The 22,384-nt window shown below is 43.9% G+C and overlaps 1 protein-coding gene across 9 annotated transcripts in view; it reads right to left on the minus strand.

Moving 5' to 3' along the window:
- Nucleotides 1-2,877: 2,877 nt before the first annotated feature.
- TMEM108 (transmembrane protein 108) overlaps nucleotides 2,878-22,384 on the minus strand; it is a 162,547-nt gene continuing 143,040 nt past the window's right edge. For 6 of the 9 annotated variants that reach the window (XM_032704860.1, XM_032704833.1, XM_032704850.1 and 3 more), the window contains 3 exons: nucleotides 13,692-14,804; nucleotides 4,619-4,773; nucleotides 2,880-3,221 (listed from right to left, as the gene is read on the minus strand). In XM_032704860.1, the coding sequence (XP_032560751.1) occupies nucleotides 3,099-3,221; nucleotides 4,619-4,773; nucleotides 13,692-14,804 (1,391 nt within the window). In that variant the 3' untranslated portion in view covers nucleotides 2,880-3,098. Of the gene's footprint in view, nucleotides 3,222-4,618; nucleotides 4,774-13,650; nucleotides 14,805-20,811; nucleotides 21,124-22,384 lie in introns of those variants that run through there. The other 3 variants (XM_032704900.1, XM_032704870.1, XM_032704908.1) reach the window with 3 other exon arrangements.

The raw sequence follows: 22,384 nt of genomic DNA on the forward strand, positions 1-22,384 counted from the left end.
TACCTAAACTTAGCAAAACCCAAACCTCTGAGGAGCCAATAGGGCCACAATCGAGCAGAGTCAAGCCAGCCTTTTGCTGCTGCAGAGTAAAGAATGCTTCCTCGGCCCTGCTGCAGCTTCTGGACTTCTCTGCAGTTTGACTTTACCAAACAACCAAGGCTCTCTGAGACAATCCAGCAGATTTTAACTAGGGAGAAGCACCCTCACATCTACCCCTGCTCAGTGAGTTTGACCTCACATAATCAATTGTACTTTGTCCGTTCAACAAGGGCCAGTTTCATTTCTTTGACTGCATGTGGTGACAAAGTGAGGCAACTGTGAAACGAAAGAAAAGGACAGAACAATCCTAGAGACTTACTGCAGGAGAGATTTCCCCTGCTCTTCTTTTTATGTCACTGTTCTTTAGCAACTAGTGATCAGGTGGATAGTTTATAGGTACATAAGTGGGACATGTTCATGGTACAGTGGGATCCTTGACAATACAATGTTACGTCTAGCTTTTTCTACCTACACACAGGGATGCTTCACAGCCAGGATGCCATTCCAGTGTAGGATTACCATGTGCGCATCTTTGTGGGAATGATTGTAATGTGCTGATGTTGGGCATTGCCCTAATGCAGAGTAGGTTTTTATAGGGGCAGCGGTGAATCTTTGGCGAGACGGGATACAATCAGAAATTCCTGTCTTCCACTGGTGCCTAATCCTGGCTCGCTGGGTTGGTGGCTGAGTTTGTTTCACTTGTTTGAGAATTGCAAGACTGTCTACAGTCAGGTCACCACTTCCAGGTTGTGTGAAGACTGGGAATAGCACAGCATCTCTCAGCTTTGCACATACTTTTGGCTAGTTTAGGTATTCTTCCTTTAGATTACCAAGCAAACTTCACTGGCTAATCCTCCAGTATTTCTTCCACATTATTTTCAGTTTATGTGCTCTGTATCAAATTAGAAAATAAAACTTGTAAAAGTAATACCATGTACAGAAAACAAATGTAAGAATACAGACTTTTTTTCCCAAATTTGAATTTAGTTCTCTATAAACTTGTTCTCTGTTTCCACCTACCTCTTGAAATAGAAATTAAGATCCTTGTGGGATTGTTTTTGCTCTTGAAAAGACAGTCAGGAAGCTTCTGCTGTCCTATCAACAAGTGAGTTCCAGGAGGCCATTTACTAATTGATCATGAGGATCACAGATATCATATTGCATAGTGTTTATCCCACGGTGAAAAGATATATTCCCAAAGTGCCTATCCATGTCCGTACACAGCCATGTCTTCCTGCCTGCCCCAGTCTCCTCGTAGCAAAGCCTTATGTTACTCTCTGATGCTGAACAGAAAATCAAATATCCAGGAGAGCCCCTATAACACTACAATTTTCCGATTTTTGGAAGCCTATAGTCCACATTCAGGTTTGTGCTTCAGGACAGCTGAAGTACACATGTGGAACAGAGAGAAAGGGGGAGACAAGTATGCCTCTATGGCCCCCTGACCCACGTCTTGGTCTGATTCCAGCCATCATTTAGTAAAGTTGTCATGTTGCTCTGACTAACAGCAGCCACTGAGACACTCTCTGCAGGTGGGAACAGCCGGACCAGATGTGCCACTGCTAGAATTCCCTTTTCTAGTATCAGCTGTGGCTCACCTGGAACAAGGCATATGGTTAATGATGCTACACTAACCCTGTCGTGCTCAAACTTCCCTTTCATGCAACCAAGTGATAAACCTGAGCAGCAGGGGGTAAACTCCCAGTTGCCTCACAGCCTGATCCTGATGAAGTAAGGAGTGAAGGTAGAAAATAATCTACCAGCACGGATGGCCAGAGGCGGAGAGAAGGAGGATGAGACTTCAAAGGATGGAGATCATTTCACTTGCTGAATGATATCAAAAAGCAATTTGAGAGGCAAAACTGAAAACTGGTCCCACGGTAACAGTTCTGGGTTACTCAAAGAGAGAGCATCGATTTGAGCAAGGTCATTCCATGTTCCATATTAGCCTTACCTTGTAATAACCTATTTTTAATCCATCATTTAAGCTTCATTCACCCTTACTATTCCTCCAACACTACTAGAGCCTGCAATCTAGCACTTAACTGGGTAGGACAGAAATGCCATTTTGCTCTGAAACACTGTGTCTTTCCCTCTTAAGGGGGGAAGGAATGTCTCAGAGAGAAGAAGGTACGAGGAAACTTGATTCAGTGGCACAAGCAGTCTGAGCAGACAAGGTAAATAAAACAGTGGGGAAGTGGAAATGGGTCAAAGCCATAGAATTGGTGGGAGTCCCTAGTCACAAGATTTCAAGATTTCTGATAAATTTGAAGGAATTTTCTGTTCCTTTGAAGAGAACACTCTATATACCTTCTTTTGAGGCTGCTTGATCTGCAGGAAATAATTCCAGACTTATTGGGCTGAAGTGGAGCAACTATGAATCCAACATGTTGTGTGGCTAAAATATTTATGCAGGAAAAAAGGGTCATTCTTGTCCTTGCTCTTGTAAAAGAGTTTTGGAGCTCAAGCTGGAAGAGGAACAATGAAGGGCTCATTGCAGTCAGTGCTCAGGGAGTACTGGAGTCATGCAAAGGATAGAAGACTGGCACACGAGCCATATGGACTGCTTCTGGCAACTGCACCGGTCCTGTCTGGTTTGTATTCTAACTTGGCAGCATAAAGAAAATGAGTGACTGAAGTCCTTTTACAGTAGGAGAAGGGACACTCACTGAACAGGAATGCTTATGCTCAGGCTCAGCATTGTCATGTAGGATGCAGGATGCTGTACCCAACACATGCTGCCTGCACCAAAAGCAGCCTTACACAGTATTTTTCCAGACCAAGTATATTTAGCAGCAGTTTGTAAATGACAGTGAAGCAAACAGTCCATTGGACAGGTGTTTTGCTTAGAAATACCTTTATTTTATAAAGCCACAGTTTGTTCTGTAAAGTTTTACCACACTTATAAAAAAGGGTCTGACAATTCTGAGGAAGAAAAGAAAAGCTGAAAACATTTCTTGTAATTCAGGGTTACACAAAGGTTATATTTATAATATATATATTTATTTATAATTTGGAGACAGTAGAGATGAAACTGCAATATGCGGGAAGCTGTGGGGTCATATTTCAGAGACTTGTTCATGTCCCACAAATAGAGTTTCTTGACAGAAAGGGTTCACGAGGACCATCCCGCTGTCGCGGTAGTCACCGTTGGCAGGGGAGCGTGGCTCAGAGAGGTGATCCTGGGGGAAAAAGAGAAGCAGATTGAGTACTTCACACCCCTTGCCCTCCACTAGCACACAGGGCACTCCTCCCCATCCCTCAAAGGCGCTTGAATTTTGTGGGCTCTGACTCTGAAAACCTAAGTTTGGTGAGCTGATTTTACCCTTCTTCAGGCAGGAGGAGCTGTTAGTGAAGAGCTCCTCTGCTAGTCAGGCTGATTCTGTCTCAGTCTGGGGACACAGAAGTCAGATGCACCAAACTTCCAGTCCCTTAGCAGACCTTGAGCTTTCACATTTCTTGGGTTTTCACTTTCGTGACTCATTGAAAGTTTCCTGCCTCTCAGCTAGGCTTGACTCCTCAAAGATGCTTTTTTAGCTTCTTTTTAAGCTCAGAAAGCCAAATATACAGTTCCAAGCCACCAAAGCATGCCCCAGTTCAGTCATGTTCTGATCAGGTTTAAATAACTGAGATGACAGCTATTGGAGACCATCCTGTATGTGAATAGGCCTATCATTTGATTCTGGTTAAGTACAGACCAGGTCCTGCCTTAGCCTAAGCAACATGATTGCCAACAAATGAGGGTTAATGAAGTGACTGTGAGCATTTGTCTAATCACATCTCAGAGGTTCCTTTATAAACCTTTTTTTTTTTTTAATTTAATCAGATGGGTTAGTCAGCTAGATGATCTGAAAATCACTCTAGCACAAACTGGAACTCTCCACTGTTGCTAGGTTTTAAATACCTTTGAACTAAACTGAATTATCCTTCTCTATCCCTAAGGCCAGGGAATACATTTCTATCAGTTGCATTATCTGCCCATATGTGAATAATCCCACTGAACCAGTCAAATCCCTTTGGTAAAGGCTAATGAGCATATACCACCACTACACACTCCCACATACTGATGCTCTGATTGCTTATATACTGGGAACACTCACTCCCTGAGCTGGTATTTGAGAAGTTATAGGCAGCTCCTGAGATATAAATACATTAAATTTGTGTTATTAACTCCCACCAGCCCCCTTTCTCTGATGCCGTGGGGGACGTGCACAGTAGAGTGACTGTCAGTCACCACACAGCCCAAAGGGCCTTCCTTAAGCAGTCGTGGTATGGCTACACATTGGCCATGGGCTCACAAGGAAGAGAAACCCAGGAACAAATTCACCTAGAGGTGGTTAATACTCATCACTACACAGCAATATGGAACATATCCTCAGTGGCTGGGAATAGGATGGCAATCCAATTTTACTGACATATTTGTCCCATCTTATACATGTGCAGGAGTGAGTCCTTCTCAAAAAGCTGTGCCCCAAATATGCACAGGGATTTCAAGGCTTTATTAATATGACTTCCTCTCCCCTCCTCCCGGCATGGCTTCAGTTACAGTTTTTAGACACCAGTTCTGCAAGCAAGGTACCTCTGAAGTCTCCAGTGACTGGATCTCTCTCGGTAACTCAACAGCATGCCTGTTGAAGTAGTCCATAGTAATGGCATTATTCCAATAGCTCAGGTTGTTTTCTGGGTTAGATGTCTTTTTCTTCCTCCTCATGCAGCACACTGTCAGCAGAACTGCTGTCAATAGAAACATGTAAAAAATGTGGTTATTTTCTTTCAATAAGGACTCATCAGTACCACGGATTTGTGTTACTTAAGAAGAGGGCTGGTGACTTCCATTCATATGCTTCACTCACGGTCAGATCTCTCCTAACAAACCCCACACAATTATGTGAATTCAGGCCAAGCAGATGAGGCTTTGGGCTTGGCAGAATATGCAGTTTGTACTTTCTTTTTGATGTGAGTTTATAATATTGAAGATGTGGCTGCCTGATAAATGAAAAGCTTTGGTGGTGTACCTGATGGCATTTTAATACCTAAGCAGGGATTTACAGACCCTTTAGGAGAGAGGGCATTCCTCAGGGACTGCAAGGACATCTCTGTGCAGATCTTTTCTTCTTCTGGTGTGTTCAGAGGCTGCAGTTATGAGCACATTAGCAAGTGGGCACTGAGAGACACCTGTCCTAGCCTGAAAAGCAAATCCACAAGTGCTTGTAGTTGCATGTCTTCAATACCAAAAGCTTCTATCCTGAAATGCCACCGATCCCTGCCATTATGTTGCCTGCCATTCATAACTTGGATTTAGGGGGCTTTCTGACCATGCTCCAACACATCAGCAACCAGTAAGAGGAACAGATAGGCTCCTGGGCAGGATGAGACAGTGGTCAGGTAGCGTGAAGACCCCCTCCAGCATCTGTCTCATGTAGCTTTCGCTTCCAGGACAGCATTAACTCCAGAGCCGGAGTTTTCCTGCCTGTCTCTATCATCTGTATCAAGATGTGGGATCAACAGACAAGCATAGCCTGTTCACCACATTTGCCTGGACACTGGGGGTGTCTGAGCTTGGCTTTTTCTCTTATCTGCAGAGCACACTTAAACTTCTGCAATTTGAAATATCTGAACTTAGAGCAATTAGGCAAGACAAAGTGACCAGCAAGTGAAACTTGTTGAGATAATTGTCTGTCTGGTCTCAAGGCCACAGGCACACCCGGACTCCAGAAATGCTAGGGTAATGCCCAGCAGGCAGACAAACACAAAGCTGGTTGAGTGTTATTTTCTGGAATTGCTTCTGGTTTAGTCATCTCTGTTGCAATTCAGATGGGTAATCTTTGCAATTTTACGGGGGCTGGGCAAACCCCTTGTAACAGACTTACTGCTCCCACTGGTCCTTGCTCAGGCAGAAGCTGAGGAGCATACAAGAGTTTGCTCAGAGCAGTAATGTGTAAGATCTGTCTGTTTCTCTTACTGTGGAATTAATTCACCAGTTGTGCTTGTAATGTACGTGATTTAGACAGACAGGTAGCTCCACATGTACTTTGATTTGTACCCTGTGAAATAGGGAATGCCCTGCTGTAAAATCACTCCATCATTTCTAAAGCCCTCACAGTAGAAGAGGGAAAATATTCATGAAGCAGAAAAATATATTATTTCCTCAGCTACAGGTAAAATTATGTATTAGAATTACAGCCCAGAGGAAAGAAAAAACTGCAGAGAAGTCACAGCTGCTATGTATGTTTTGACAAACATTGCTGCTACCCATATGCCATGGGTCTAATTTCTTATCCCATCTACTCACTCAAAATAGCAATACAAAAGTGCAAGGCTAGAGCTCTATTTAAAACAAAAGAATAAGATACTAAGAAAAAAAAATTAATGGATTTCAGTTCAGGCAGTTTATGTCTCATTCAAAGGGAAAGATGGGCTCATGCTGTAAATCTTCTTCTGAAACTGATGGAAAAATCTCCCACACTGTTCCTGCATGTTTCAGAAAAGCAGGTCATAATCAACTTTTCTCTTATCCTTGACTCATATTACTTCAGTGTTTCGGTCTTGGTCAGCTTCATTTGCTGACAGCCTGCTGCTGTGCCTGTAGGCAGGCACCCAGTGGACCACCAGAACTGCTCTCCCTGCCCAGGGAAATGCCTGTCCTGAAGGGCTACATCTATTATCCCTCCTTTGCTGCTGCCCTCTCCATGTCCCAGTCCAGCCTGCAGGCTTGGTAAGACTAGAAAGTGAAGCAGGACCTGCATTTAGTCCTCATCGCTGCTGGCGAGAGCCAACAGCCCTTGGAGCTTTTCAATACTCCAGCAACAAGTGATCCCTAAGGCACAGAGCATTTCTGAAGGAGTCTGGGGATATGAGAGCCCCAGTTAAGTCAACTCTATGCAAATATTTTGAAAGCCTGAGGTTTTACAGTTTATAAAATGTTGTGGCTGCTGACAGAGAAGTATTGAATTTGGGTTTTAGAGGCTGGAAAGCCAGTGACACTGAGTCGAGCTAGATCTCAGCTTCTCCCAGCAGGAAATGGCCTTGCCATGTGCAGATATGGTTGTTATACAGCAGTAATACTCCTTCCCTTAATTACACTCCTGGCCTCCAACCTTAGTGCACATACAAGCAAATGGATGGAAGAGCGTGGAAAATGGGTTCCTGAGCTTCCTCAACTATGTGAAGGATGTCTACATAAGCTGTCCCAATTCAAAGCAGAGGAGGCCTCATTTCAGAGGGAGAGGGAGGACAGCAGGACTGGAATGTGGCTATTCATCGCATATTAACCGCCCTTTTCATAAAATCATATAATCACTTCAGTTGGAAAAGACCTTTAGGATCATCAAATCCAACAATTAACCTAACACTGACAGGTCCATCACTAAACTATGTCCTTAAGTGCCACATCTACCAAATAATATGCCAAATTTGGGGCTTATTTTAGGGAAATTAAAGTAGCTAACATAGGACTGCTCACTTCCAGAACAACATTGGAACAGGGTACAGCTTTACCAATACTCCTAGGTATCCATTTGCTCCCGTGACTGGAATTACGTGTATTACAGAAAAACTCTTTCCAGACAGACAGCAGTGATTGCCAGGGAGGACATATTAAGTGGATGAAATACACAGAGGGTGGAGATAGTTTGGAAGAGAGAAATGGCAATAATGACAACAACAGAGCTAAAGAGAGACCAATAGTAGTGACAATACCCTGCTAATCTTTCCTGGTATATTATGTGATATCCTTGTAAGGATGAGAAAGCACTGCAGTTCAGTGCTCCCATATATCACCTGTTTCAGAGATAGCCAATCCTTTGGGCAGAAAAAGGACTAACTCTAATTTCCAAGTACTCCTCTGGTTAATTTCTGGGAGTCAAAAAAGCTAAACTGACTTTTCCCTTTGCCTGCTCCATGTTAAAGTCAATAGCAAGTGCCATGAGAACATCTCAGCAATGTCCCTGTGTCAGCCTGAAGCTCTCTGTACAGAGATTATGACACATGTTAGGAAACATCAAGGGGCTCTGCAATTTTGTAGACACTGGAGGTTCAGGGAGTTTGGGGGCATTTCTAGCCCGCATTCTTTCACCTTCTGCAAGTCTGGAGGAAGAAAAGTCAACTCACACATTCAGGGGCTGAGCTGCTGATGAGTTCCAGCTCTTACTCTGGCCTCCCTCTGGCCGTAAGGCAAGGTGCATCTGCATTATCTGTTCCCCCACCCATGAAACAGGACATAATACAGCCTACAAATGGGAGACATAAGATTCTCACAGATTTAAAGGCTAGTGGGAACATGGTGGGAACCTACATAACACCTGCACACCAGGAGACTTTCACCTGTTACTTTAACCGTAAGCTACAGGTACAGCACATCTCATAGGAAAATACTCAGCTTCATTAAAGGACACAAAGGGACCAGATATCTATCCCATTTCCATGAAGTTTGTTTCAATGTTTAATTTCCATTGTGGGGACATGTTTACATTCCCCTTGTTGCATAAATCTCCACCTTCCACCCTCACTTGTTCAATCTCCTTTTCCTTTTTTTATTAAAAGCTTTCACTATGCTATCAGAAATGTCCCCTGTACATGTGGGCTTCAGCCTCTTCTTGACATCATGACACAAATGGAACTACGTTGCATTTATCAGCACTTAAATAATTTGCATGGCTCTTTTCTAATCTTCCAATTTTATTTTTTTTAAAAAAACATAAACCACCAGGTTTATACACCATATTCAACACTAGCTTCATTAATGCAGTGTAATCAGATCATAACAACTCCCTACAGCTTCCTGACAGTCTTTTCCTTCAACTCACTTCAATATTTTACCAATATTTCACTGCTACATGCCCCCTTCCCCCACTCTACAGCTCCCACATTAAACACAGTGTTAATAGACTTAAAAGCTGTAAGCACTTAAAAGTCAGGTAATATTCAGGGTGAAGGACAGTCATTTACTTCTCCCTATGCCTGCAGATCATAACATAAACTAAGTTTCCACAGAACCCTTGCCTCAATGACTAAAACAGTGCTTTTCCCATATTTCTTTCCATTTCCCTCATTTACTATTTATAGCAGTGCATACTTAGCTCTGAAACAGGTATCACAAGGGGCTTGATTATTGACTACAGCTACGGACATCTGGAGAGGAGGCTCTTTTCCAGCTCAGCCTGAGTTCATACCTGGGCATTAGACTCAGGACTTGGGATCTTTCTCACTTCAGACTGGGAAGCAAACATGCGTAGGCTTTGCGATGGAGAAGGTGGATGAGATAATTTTGGAAAGTGTCCCAGTGCATGAAATGTGAGCTAAGTGGGGTTAGGTCTAAGGCAATTCTTCATATACTCTGAGTTCTGCTGATGCCTGTGTTTGGAGGCTCAGCCTTCCTCTCGTGTTTTCCCACATCAGCAGAACTGACTGAATGAATTGACTTCTGCGTGTCTGATTTGCAGGTTTCTGTTCTTCCACGTTTCATTGTGTCATTCTGTAATTACAGAGACTGAAGTACCAGGAGCCCAAGAACTGGGACAGTAGGTTTTACAATGAGTTCATATTGTGTCTTGTTCTGCATTGCAGTGACAGGCACCTACACATGTACAATTCACTGGCATATGCACAAAAATGTTCAAGGCTGCCTGAAGGACACTGCAAAAACAACTCGAACTCTGACATTCAGAAAATACTGACATCACTGTTATATACGATTTTGCTTTCCTGGGGAGGCAATGATACAGAATCTTTCATTTTTGCAGGCCTCCTATGGCATTAACAACTTTACCCTCCTTATTTATGCCATGGAACTCAGGTGCCAAAAGGTGAAACGATTTTCTCAGGTTCATGCAGAACGTGTGGCTCATGCATTCCTATTCAAAGCATTACTTTTCTGGCTATCACTTTAAGGGATTTCAATGGGACTTAGAAATCTATGCATTTGTAAAGAAATATGTACTGTAGGGACAGGGAGGCTAAATCCTATCTCTTATTTCAGCAGGTAAGCTCCTGAGGCTTGGGTCTTCAAGCTAGTGCTACAGCCACTCAGCTGTGCCACCAGCATGGCTGGAGGGACCTGCCACTCCTCAGTGGGACTCAGATGTCAGGGCACAGTGATGCCGAACAAACCCTCTGCTCCTTCCTGCTCTTCAATGCAAATCCCCACAGTAGGGATAGCCATCAAGGAGCTTCACATCTTCTGTGAAGAAAAGTACAGCATCCCAAGAGCTTTTTCCAGCAGAGATGAGGAGCCAAGGGCTCCTGTGGTCACTCTCTAGCATGTCATTTCCCCTGCTATGGAAGGTATAATGCCCTCAGATTTTCATTTAACAGGTGCCTATCACTAAAAGGTGTGATAGCAAGCAGCATGTAGGGCTCTACTGTGTCACGCATCAGAGAGGGACAGAGGTGTCTTTGCAGCATCATGATGTGTTTCCTCTTCCAAGGATTTTGGGTAGCACAAGCTGTGCCCAGAAGCCCTCCAAGAAAGCTTTTCCAGCCTCTTTGCCACTCCTCGCACAGAGGAAGGATTATGAGGAAAGGCACAAGAGCCTCTGGCAGAGGAGGGATGCTCTGGCCACTGTGAAGCTCTGCAAGGGCTCTGGAAAAAACAGCCTGGAGGTCGGTGAACCAGCTCAGGGGCACTCCTCATTAAGCAGAAGGGAGCTGAGTTAATTAGATTCCTACAGCTCTGCAGCCGTGCATAGGCTCCGAGTTGCATCTCCTCACCTCATTCCATGTCTTTCCAGGATGCATTGCTAAATTCCCTGCCTCAAGACTGCCTCTCTGCCTGGTGCTGGACCTTAGCCTTTCTCACAGGTGCTGCAGCAGCAGCTCAGGGCTCGCTGGCTCCCTCAATGACTCTGGCCAGCAGTCTTGAAGGTGCCAGTCTGAGCACAGAGCCACCAGCCCACAGCTCCTGGAAGCAGTAACCTCCCGTGATAGGGGTCCTCAGTGACTTTCTCCATGGCTTGTTCCCTGTTAGGGCAGCTCAGATATTTAAGACCATGGAACTGAGTCTCTATATCCAAGATATCTACATCTTTCAGCATCCCAAGGCAGGAGCACGACGGTATTTTCTCAGTCTGTGCCCACAGCAGCTGTGAGAGCCTCTCCCAGAAAATTTCACCCTTTGAAGATGAAATGAAACCCACATATCTGTACTCTTCATCCCTCTCCCGGCATCAGTCCCCTCTGGATCAGAAGTGAGGAGCACATGCCAGTGCGGGGCCTCCTGTCCTCAGCTGCAGCGCTCGTGCCCGGGAGGTGGCGACAGTCCCCTTCGCACGCCCACACCGCACACCCCACACCGCAGAGCCCATCCCGTACACCTTACACTGTACACTGCACACCGGGCCTGAAGATACACAGGTGTCTGAGGGTCAGAAAATAAAGCGTCCCTCCGCTGTGCAGCCACAACTGATACCCGTGCATTTGGGTAAAAGTGCTTTGGGATGTTATATCTTACTTGTCTTCTTCTATAGGAAAAGCCTATGCCTGTGCAACAGCACTTCTTTTGGCATGGTTTAAACAGCATAACTTTTGGATGAAATCAATTTCCTAAGCACTACACCCAGATCCCAAAAAAATCCCATTTGAATGCTTGTCTGCCATTCATTTCAATGCTGAAATACATCTCAGGGTCTCCAGATCTTTTAAAACGAGAGTCCCACTGAAGACCATCTTCAGGAATCTGGCCTTGAAGGAAGGACTTAAATATCTGAATCATTGAAACACTCATTAGAGCTGGTACAGATAATTTTCAAAGTAGCATTTGACTTTTTAAAAAATGTAGTTTATGAATACAAGAATCAGAACAGACAGTCACATGAACACATACCATTATGGTGCATATGATAAGAATAAAAGTGTTAACACCACTATTTAAGGAATAGTGGGTTAGAAATCCTGCTAGCAGACTCTTCAAATTATTATTATTATTATTGTTTTTGTTGTTAATAACTGTCACTACTTATTACCTCATATATGGCACTCTGCAGGCACAGACCAGTTTACATATTGGTTATGCTTCCTATGCTTGTATTATATTTTGTATTTTGTATCTGGATGCTTTCTATCCAGCTCAGCTTTCTTTCTGAATATTTCTGAATATTCTGAATATTTCTGAATATTCTGAATATTGGCCCAAAACATAATGCCTGGAAGAATTTATTTGGTCCTCTATTTCTACTGATTGATAGACAAGTTATAGTTCATCAAATCATCAAATATTGCTGCTTCTCACCATGGACTTCCCATATCCCAGTTTCTCCTCTCCATCTTTCACAGAAGCATGTATGCACACTTCTGCTTTGGTTTCTCTTTGATTGCCCATCGTTTATGTTTGTTCTTGCTTGTGGTTTTAATCACATTGGCAACAGCAGAACTGATGGTCCCAGAGGTGTGAGTCTAACAGATATGCTGACCCAATCCAATAATTTGCAGCTGCTGAAAAGATTAGTGTGGCCCCCTCACCAGGTTTGCATCCCTGCAACCTCATCCTCTCCAGGTCTTGTGCTCATCTGACCCTGTGGGGAGCTGATTCAGCTCAGTGGGTGGACAAAAAGTAACAAAGAGCAAAGTGAATAATTTTTGGCCACTTTATCAATCTGAAAGTGCCTCAGGAACACATCAGGTCAGGCCTGGGCATAAGCAGAGGGGCAGGATCAGATGCCTATGCCTCAGAGAGGGCAGAAGAGAGCAGCACTGTCCTTTTTGGCAGGAGCAAGCTGCGTGTGACTGACTCTGGCAGCTCATCTAGCCTTTTCCTCAGTACAATCACAGAACTAATATTGAGTATTGTTGGCTACTACTCTTTTATGTTTCCTCAGGCAGCAAAGACTGGGAAATGTTTTGTTTTGTTTCACTCCAGACAGATTAGAATAATCACACCCTGCAACAGTGAAACCCCAGAGAGCATGTTGTCCCACCTTGCTGATACAACCCAGTTAAGCATGGGACACCCTGGCATCCACCCATAAGCTTTCTCATAATTTCTCATGTGTTTTTTGTAACTGAGTCAAATGATAAGACCCTGAGCCATCTCTGAGAACCCAACCTTCCCTGGTCCTGCAGGTGGCTGACTCCTGGTGTCTGAAGGCCAGGGTTTCAAACTCTTCCTGTTCCCTCAGCAGGTGCAAAATTGGAATTAAAATGGAGGAAACCAGCACTTTGGTTACCAGGCTTCTAAATCTGACCCTTCAGGAACTGCCTGCAATGAAATATTTTACTGCATTGGAAAACTGGTGTTTCCTAATGTATTAGTCTTTAGAGCTGTTATTAATCCTTTGGGTTAGCAGTGAGCTTTTTTAATCCAATTCCAGGGCAGCAAATATTAATTCCTAGATTAAAGACTTGTACAGTTTTTGGTCACCATCTTATACATCTTGGAGTAAAGCTGTTTCACCTTCTAGAGTTGTTCAGCTTTGTGTTACATCCTCAAATGGAGGGCCCCAAAAGATTTTTAACAGCAATAGAGCAAGTATGTTTTGAGTGTAACATTTTAGCCCTGCATTTTGAAGTTAAGCAAACTTTGGTCAGTGATCGTGATCCCTGTGCTTCTCATCCATCTCAAGCTGTCCTGCCTCTGTTAGGACTCCAGCTGGTCCTTGAATAATGGGCCAAAATCTGAATTTAAGGAAAGAGAAAGCAAAATAAAGTGGCAATTAACTTACAACATGAGGATATAGGTACGCTGATAGCCAGAATGATCCAGGCAATGTCCATCTTGCTGAGACAGATGGTTGCTCTGTGCTGGGGTTTGTCTCCCTCGGTGACATGGGAGATGTTTCCTTGCACCCCTGGTTTCCAGGTCCCGGCAGGAACCAGTCTGTTCAGGAAGTTCCCAGTGGCGGTGGAGCCAGCCGTGGAAATGGAGCTGGACAACCTCGTGGCAGGTGCTGCAGAGAGAGCACTGCCTAGCAAGGTCGTGTTAGTCACCGCGCTGTGCTGCGTTGGAGCAGGTCCCTTGGGGTCTCCCGCTGCCTGGGAGGAGACGCTGATGTCAAAGCTGGTCTGAACCGAGTGACCAGCTGCTGCTGTTGCGGATCCAGGGCCAGCAAATAGAGGGACATTTGTACTGAGATTCAAGGTCACCCAAGAGTTGTTTTTGCTCAGCATATCCCATACGTTGTAGTGGGTGGGTTTAAAAGGCACCGACACTGCTTCAGGATCAGTTGATGGTCCAGCAGTTGTGGTGGTAAAATCTGCCTCCTGCACCACTACCTCATCCCCGTTCCCTCGCTCTGCTTCCCTAAGGGTTGCGGAGGCGTTGTGGTGGGGAGAAGGGTCTGAGAGTGTAGTTCTTGCCAGCCCCGTGCCATTTGGATCACTGGATGCTGTGGTCTGGGACTGAAATGGGTGGTCTGTGAAAGGGCTCCTCAGGGTAGGAAAGGGAGAGTGCAGGGTCGTCTTTAGGTAAGGTTCTGAGGACTCTGAGAAGTTGCCTTTGAACACCTGGAATATTTTCCCCTTGGGGCGAGACTGTCCTGAGTACAAAGCACTCTGGTTGTATAAATGATAAGCTTCCTTTTTGCCGATGTGAGGGCTGCTCGCTTGCTTTTGCCCAGTGAAAGGGGCTTTCTCCGCCAGGCTGACGGGATGGGGAATGGCACGAGCAGACGTGGGAAGAGGTTCTGCCGTGTGGTGATCTTTGTGGTGAGGTGTTGTTCCCATGGCTGTGATAGTGGTAGTGTTCATCGGGAAGCCCTGAGAGGAGGAGACAGTGGGAGACAGTACCTGAACAGAAAACACCAGCTCTTCTGTCAGTGCCAAGATCAGTAGAACACCTGAAGAAAAAACACAGAGAGAAGGTGAGACGCCATGGAGGGACAAGCGGACAGGGAATGGCATGGCTTGCGTGTCTGGCAGGAAGGAATACCTTCCATGTTCTGCCCCAGGACAGAAGAGTTAGCATCCAACTTTGTTGGTTTCTCTGTGAAAGTAGGAAGAGAAAGGCAAATTGGAAGGAGCTACAGTGACCCCATGGCCATGGGAGTGATGAGGTGGGAATAGGAAGGTTACAAGGAATCTCTACAGCAAAGAGAGAGAGGAGCTTGCAGTATGGACTCACATGACAGCTTTAAAGTGCCATAGGCAGGTGATTTCCCTGTAGAAGCTACAAAGCATCCTACACTGGAGGTGTAGAAACAAAAGACTTCGTCATTTTCATTGTGGACAGGAGGTCTCCAGATAAATGTCCATATCATTATGGGGAACCTTTGTCCACTCACTCCTTTGGCCGCAAAATCCTAAAATTTGACTGTCTCCAGTCTTGGCTGCCATGAAGCAATCTGTTTTTTGAGAGAGCAGCTGCTTAGGCCTTGCTGAAAACTAGGTCAAGAAAGGATGTCTGATGAGAGGGCTTCCTAGGTTATACATGCTGTCCTCTACTTAGCAACTTTGGAAAATCTACTCACTCCAAGTGTTAAAAATTAACAAGTAAACATAGCTATCACAGACATTTTAAAAAGCATTATGATTATGGGAAGTGTGACTCAATCTAACACAACTGCCCTTAACACCCATATACCAGTCTTTGATTCACATGTGCTGTGGGGTTGGACTGTGTGAAATTTGCTTCCTGCCTCCCTCTGTAGTGCACATCATTTCACAAGGTGCCAGATTCACACCACTGGGAACATCAATTCTTTCATTTATTCCTAGTTCAGAAAATGGAGGTGGGCAGCTGCAGTAGCATAAACCTCCCTGGGATGCAGGGCTAATACACCGTGAGTTAGCGTGACCTGCAGGGACCACATCAATCACATCACTATTTCCATATGTTGAAGCTGTCAAGTGTAATGTGTATCTCTGCCCACTAGGAAGCACATGGAATAAATCCATTTTGCACAGTACACTGAGCATCATCAGATGGCACCATTAGCACTGCACTAGTGTGAATTTCAACCAGTGATGTTGAGGTGAAAGATGTTGTCACAGTCTTAGCAAACCAGGGAGATGAGTTCGTCAAAGCAGCAGGACTCCAAGCTGGGTAATGATCAACTTCCAGCCAAGACTGTGGAGTGCCTTCCTGCCCCCTTCTCTACCCTTCCTGGTTTGCCAGCTTTCTCCATGAGCATTGTTATACCATTTATTTCAACACTATAAATGAGGATATCTGTTATGGGCCACAGCGGAAAAGGAAGATGGACTTGGGAAAATGAAAGATCTCTGATTAAGTGTCTGCTGGGTCCTAGGATTCTGTTGCATGTGGGGCAGATGCAAGTGCCATGAAAGGTGTTTATTCTGAGTCCTGGGCATCGTTCATACCTGTTTGTGAACAGTGTAATACACGTAGCAAAAACTCACCAAAGGAGCAGTACCTGCTCATCTTATCCAGCTAAATATTCTACTATGATCACTAATCATCATTTCTGAACCAGAACAGTGCAGAGCTCTGCAACCAACAAAATCTGCATTATCTTGCCCCTAGCAGCCTACTACTTGGGAAAGTATCCAGACAGTGAAAACACTGACTAGATAATGTAGTGAGAGCCAATCACAAGTAATGCACTTTCCACTGCCTGATACTAAAATTAGCTCTCTCTCTTTGTTTTTAATTTCTGGAATAAACATCTCTGCCAAAGAAACCATCGTCTGGGATACTGCTTCCCAGTTCCTAGCCAGCCACAGACAATATGCTCTTAGCAGAACACCTAGTCAAAGAAAAAACCCACATATTCTGTACACTGAGATGCAAACAGGAGAACGGATTGGGCTATACTCATGGAGCATCACTCTTGGAAACGAAAGGCAGGAGTTATCCTCACATTTTTGGCAGCACTTATTCTGAGGTCAAGGTCAAAGCAGATATTCTAGTGTCCATATGGCTAATATTTCATGCCAAGATAAGTTGCTGCCACAAAACAAATTCAAAGAGGAAAGGATGACGATTTATTTTGGATTTGGTGTGTGGAGATAATGTTCCAGGAAACTTCAGGCCTGCTGTTCTGAGCACAAAAGATAAAGTGTATTGGCAGATCTTATGAGATACTAGATCGTAACAATTGTAATGCCTGCTAGGATTTTTGGATGTTTTTTATGTAACTTCTTTTTTTCATACCTCACACACAGCAAAACATGTCTATTGGGTTAATGTTTTTCTCCAGGATACTCCTTAAGGAATAAGGAAGTTGTCAGCTTTTCTGCATATTGTGCCCTGGAGTTAGAAACCTGGGTCTTTGGCTGAAAACCTGCCTAATACCCATCGCTACTTCTTGAAATACTGATAAATCTGAGGCTTGCTGCTATAAAGATTTATAGTCTCTCTGGGCAGTCTGTTGTGGTAGCAGGTCACCACATGTCAGGCACTGGAAACCAGATGCATTTCGCTAGTACCTTTAAGTGGCTTGTAAAGTATGAATAAATATTTATAGGAAATATTACAACAGGAGTAATTTACCTGACAATAAACAATAACGCCCATGACTTTGGCTGTCTCAGGCTGTGGCAGTCAGGTTTTGCTCATCTGCCAGACTCCCTTTAACAGCCTCTGCAGAGCCTCCGTGGTCCCATAAGCTACAGCTTCTTAGGATGTGGTTTTTTACTGGTTGAATGGACCACAGTAATTCCTTCAGTGACCACCAGAGCTAATCTATGCCCCCAACTACTGAAAAAATATTCAGCATAGTAGGTAATTGTAAAAATAGCCAGTGATGTATATTTGGGGGAAACAGCTGATAATAAGGACTTCACAGTGGGTTTTTCCAGCCCTTTTAAGCAGAATTTATTTGTTTTATAATTGATTAAAAGCCAACTGAAAAGCAAAAGTAAAGCTGGAATCGGTATTTTCAGATGCTCTGCATCAACACCTAAGCCTGCTGGATTTGCAGTGATGTGATTGCCCAGACCTTCCACTTATTTTTCTGTCACTTGAGGATATGCAATGTCTTACAAACTGGGACTTTTACTGAAGTCCCTGATATTGGACTGCCCTTATTGGCAACTTTGGCTTAAGCCTAGGAAAATTATATTCTCAATACTAAGGTGCAGGAGGCATTTGTCACAGAAATTGACCTGACCAACCCCTTCAAAGTTCCTGCCTCTGCTTCACAAATGCACCCGCACTAAGTAAAGTGCCATGGTGGGTACAATGCCAACTGTACCCTGGTGCCTCAGCTTACCCCCAATCCCACTAACACGGAAAGTAAACCTTCTGGTTGCTATCAGGTTCCCCTGGCCAAATTTTGATATCTCACATGACATGGTACATAGCAAATGCTCTTAGTTCAAAGCGCAGTCCTTGCACCTCTTTGCCAAAATCTTCCATTTTTACGGCTGCCTAAGACTCTTAGTGTTAATCTTAATTAGAGCATGAGCCCTTTGGGGTAAGGACTGACAGTCCTTACTATCTGCTGGCATAATGTTAATATAGACTGATGTAAGCATGTTATAACAAATAATAATAATTAATTATATTTTCAAAGGTCAGTTCACACAATTAAGTTTTTTCACAAGGAGCCGTTTCTAAGGTACAGGAGCTCAGAGTCAGAAGGGGACAAACTTTGTCTTTTAAATGTTGTGTGTCAAATTCATGCTTTTGGAGTTTAATATTATGGCTACATTAAAGCCATTCAACCTGAATAAGAAGGCTGATTGACCTGACATCTCTATGGTGTGAACTGTGGTCCTGCATAGTGCACAGTGCACCTGGAAGGCAATATTAAGTACATTAACATGAATTAACCCAAGGATGAAGCACAGCAGAGTGACAGCAGAGTGTGCACAGAAGGGTGCTGATGTTCATTTAGCCATAAAAACTCCTTCCTGACAACATGGTGCAGTGGTTCAAATCTCAACAGGATCTCCCTGCAGTGCTTCTTCCAATGGTACATTCACATGAACAATCCAGAAACAGTGTGTACAGCTGTGTATATGAAGAAAATAAAGTAGTTCCTTTACAGAAATGTTTTAAAAGACTGTGGTTTATGTCTTTAACAAGTCTCAGAAAAGTCAGGAGTTAGGAATATTTTGCTTTCCTAGACTATGAAATCCTCAGGGTTTTACCATTTGGAAACTTCCTCATGACCCTTTTATTTGCACACAGGTGGCAGAACTGCATCCTTCCCAAACAGAAAAAGAAATCGATTCAGGCCCCAGCAGCTTATGTTCTTTGATTTGTCTCAGGACATCAGGAGCATCCAGCAGGATCCACGTCCTGGCACAAGACAACAATAAAAGGTCTCACTTAGGAGTTAATATCGCCTGGTGCTGCACGGGACACTTCATGGGCACTTCTAGAACAGCATTTTTTGCATGACATGGCAGAGCAGGCATGCGGCTGTCGAGTCAGCTCATGCGTTCAGCGTCCCTGGGGCACCTCCTTTAAACAACACAAACTTACATAATTCCTGATCTAAAGCCTGTGGAAAGGTTCCCAATGACTTTATTGAGCTTTGGATCGAGTCCTAATTGCCAGAGATACAGTGGAAACTTTTGAGCTGCACATTTAGATTTTCTACAGCAAATGAACATGCACAATGAGCTCAGTCTGGTGTTTGACCCCTTCTGGCCTCTGCTACCTTGGACCTTGCAGCAAGACAAACAGAGCCAGCCTGAGCAGTGCCTAGCAAACATTTTTGCTCTAGGAAGTCAGAAGAGCTTTTTGTGCAGAGACCTACTGCTGGACTCATTATTTCAGACTGCCATGGGCAAGGGTAGCAACGGGAGCTGTCCTACAAAGGACCCATTATTTACAGACCCAGGGCTTGGGTGCACATGGGCAGAGTATGGGATGCTGAAGCCTCTCCATGCTTCCGTCTTGACTCACTAATAGTGAGAGAAGGTTGTGCAAAACCTGTTCAAAGCAACAGTGATGTTATTGTAGTAACAAAAGCTTTCTTCTCGACACTATTAACTTCTCATGTGTCTCTCAGCAAACCTAAAATGTTACAGGGAGCAAAATGAATCTTTAATAGATGGAAACTGTGCAGAAAGTATGTATTCTTACTTTCACTACAGTCACTTCTTTGTAGTCTCTCAAAGCAATACAATTTTCACTCACAATAAAGCAGCATTTGTACAAACAAAGAGTTAAGCAAATTTAATCTCCATGACTGGTGGCAGAACAGAGGGAAGAAAAAGTAGGTTACTCTGCATAGAAAATTTTTTTCCCCCGCCAGTCTATTTGTCATGCCAGAACTCTCAGATACTGACTTACAAGTTATTGTCTGTTTTCCCGTGTAAGTATTAGATGGAATGATCATCCTGAACTTCAGTACACAAAGTATTTGGTAAAATGCAGGGAATGAGAAACACAGAGTAACAGCTCTATTTGCAGTAACATAAACATTATCATCAGAAGCTCTGGAAATCACATATACAAACACAAATTAAGCAGCACTTGCTGATGCTCCCTGTGCAACAACATTAACAGAAGATACAGTTTTCATGGGGCAAGATGCCCCAGTCCGTTAAGAGTATAAAAATATTGCCGAACACTGTTATTGCCTTAAGATGCACTTACATCACAGACTTCGAGAGAGTGAGTCTGAATTAAAATTAATTTCTGGTCCTCCAGAGAGTTAAACAATGGGTCATACAAAAAGGACAGTGTAGTGTGGTCACAGAGCAAGTCCCACATTCTCACACTGCACTAGAGACTCACAGATATTATGGAAATAGGTGCTTTAGAAATTGTTCAGATCCCCTACTCAGCTAAATATATACAGATATTGGAGCTGTTGAAGCTTGTGAAAAGGCTTACTGGGACTCCAGGACAACAGTAATTACTGAGAGGAGGGTAATAAAAAGAAAGAGTCTGACTGTAGCTGCTTGTTCTAGGTAAGCACTTACCTGAAAATATCATTTGGACTTGTCAGCAGACATCCTCACCTGCTCACATCACACAGATTTGGAAGCTTCATCCCTCAGTAGAAAAAGGAAAAATACATCTTCTCTCTAATGAGGCAGCTGCACGCAGGAGTTGCTGTTATTGTTGGAACTGGTTTGGAGGAATGAGGACAGAGACAGCCCAGGCAGGCGTGTCTTGCAGGGCTGTGCAGCGAGAGGGCTCACTCCTTTATGGAGTACCTTTGCAACTGCAAGGCAAGATTACTTACTGAGCCGGTCTCCCTCTCTGCCAGCAGATCGAAGGGCTGCTTGGTATTCCAGCTTGGTTTCCCATCAAGTCCAGATACAGTTTGTCTGACATGGGTCTATTCAGATGCCAGAGGATTGCTGGCAGTTCTTGTTTTCTGGGAACAAAACAGCAACAAGCACCCCAGCTGCACGCCCTTGTGAGACAGTTCTGTCCCTGTTTCAAGGCTGAGTGCCCTCCCTTCAGAGCAGTGTTCAGCTTTTTGTGTGTGGATAGATTTCACAGATCTACCTCCTGCTTCTGTACCTCCATCAGACTTTCCACTTCATTCAATTATCTCTAATGATATTAATATTCCTGTCAGAGGAAAATACAGGGAATGAAATAGTGATTATCTTCTCTACTTCCCTGGCATCAAAATGCATGTTCCGTATTTTATTTCTTCACTCGTCAGTGGTGAATGGGCAATTTCTATTTGTAACCATAAAGAAGTCCACAGATCTGTGATTCCTGAAGCCATAATCCTGACTCCTTTCTTCTATTCCTTCTTTTCTTTTTCTGTTTCTCTCTGTCTCTTTAGCACAGCTGGGTGTCTGGAAGAACATGCTGCCTGAAGAGCACAAAAATGTGCCCTGTGCAGCCAACTACCAATCCCTCAAAAGGCACATGGAAATGTTAAGAGAGCAACAAGTTGGGGGCTTCTTGAGAGTGGTGTGGGAATCCCCCAGGAGCCAGAGTGCAATCCCCACTACTCAGTTTTTGCTTCAGAGTCCCTGTTGCATCCAGGGGTGCTGTAACAGCCTAAGCAGTTTGTGATATGGGTTCCTCATGAAATTAATTCCCAATATTTTTCTGGAGAGAAAAGCTAGTTCCTTCTTCTCTCTTATCATAGCAGGTGAGAACATCCTCATTTTTTTTCAGGCCTTGGATATAAGTATATTGCCACCAGACTTATTTTCTGATGCTGCGGTGAAATCAGAAAGAAATGATGTTGTGACAATAGGTTTGAGATTTGGCAGCACTACGGGGCCTCCGACAGTGACTCCAGTGCTGATTTTTCGAGATGGAAGTCCCTATCAGGAAGGCTAGGCAGGTGCATATATCACAAGCCCATTTTACCCACAGTTACACAAATGTTGTTTTCACAGTCATGAGGACATGGGAAGATAGAGTACAAATAATAACCTTAGTTCTGCTTTGGATTTTTTGTGCTTTTGTGATGATGCTCCTTTTCTCCCTTTGCAGTTCACTTTTTGCCCTTATTGTTTCCTGTCTGAAGGTTTTTCTAGATAAAGATATTTAGTGCATTACAAAAAAAGCCCACAAACC

The sequence above is a fragment of the Chiroxiphia lanceolata genome, chromosome 1 (assembly GCF_009829145.1).
Source record: "Chiroxiphia lanceolata isolate bChiLan1 chromosome 1, bChiLan1.pri, whole genome shotgun sequence".
Taxonomy (NCBI): domain Eukaryota; kingdom Metazoa; phylum Chordata; class Aves; order Passeriformes; family Pipridae; genus Chiroxiphia; species Chiroxiphia lanceolata.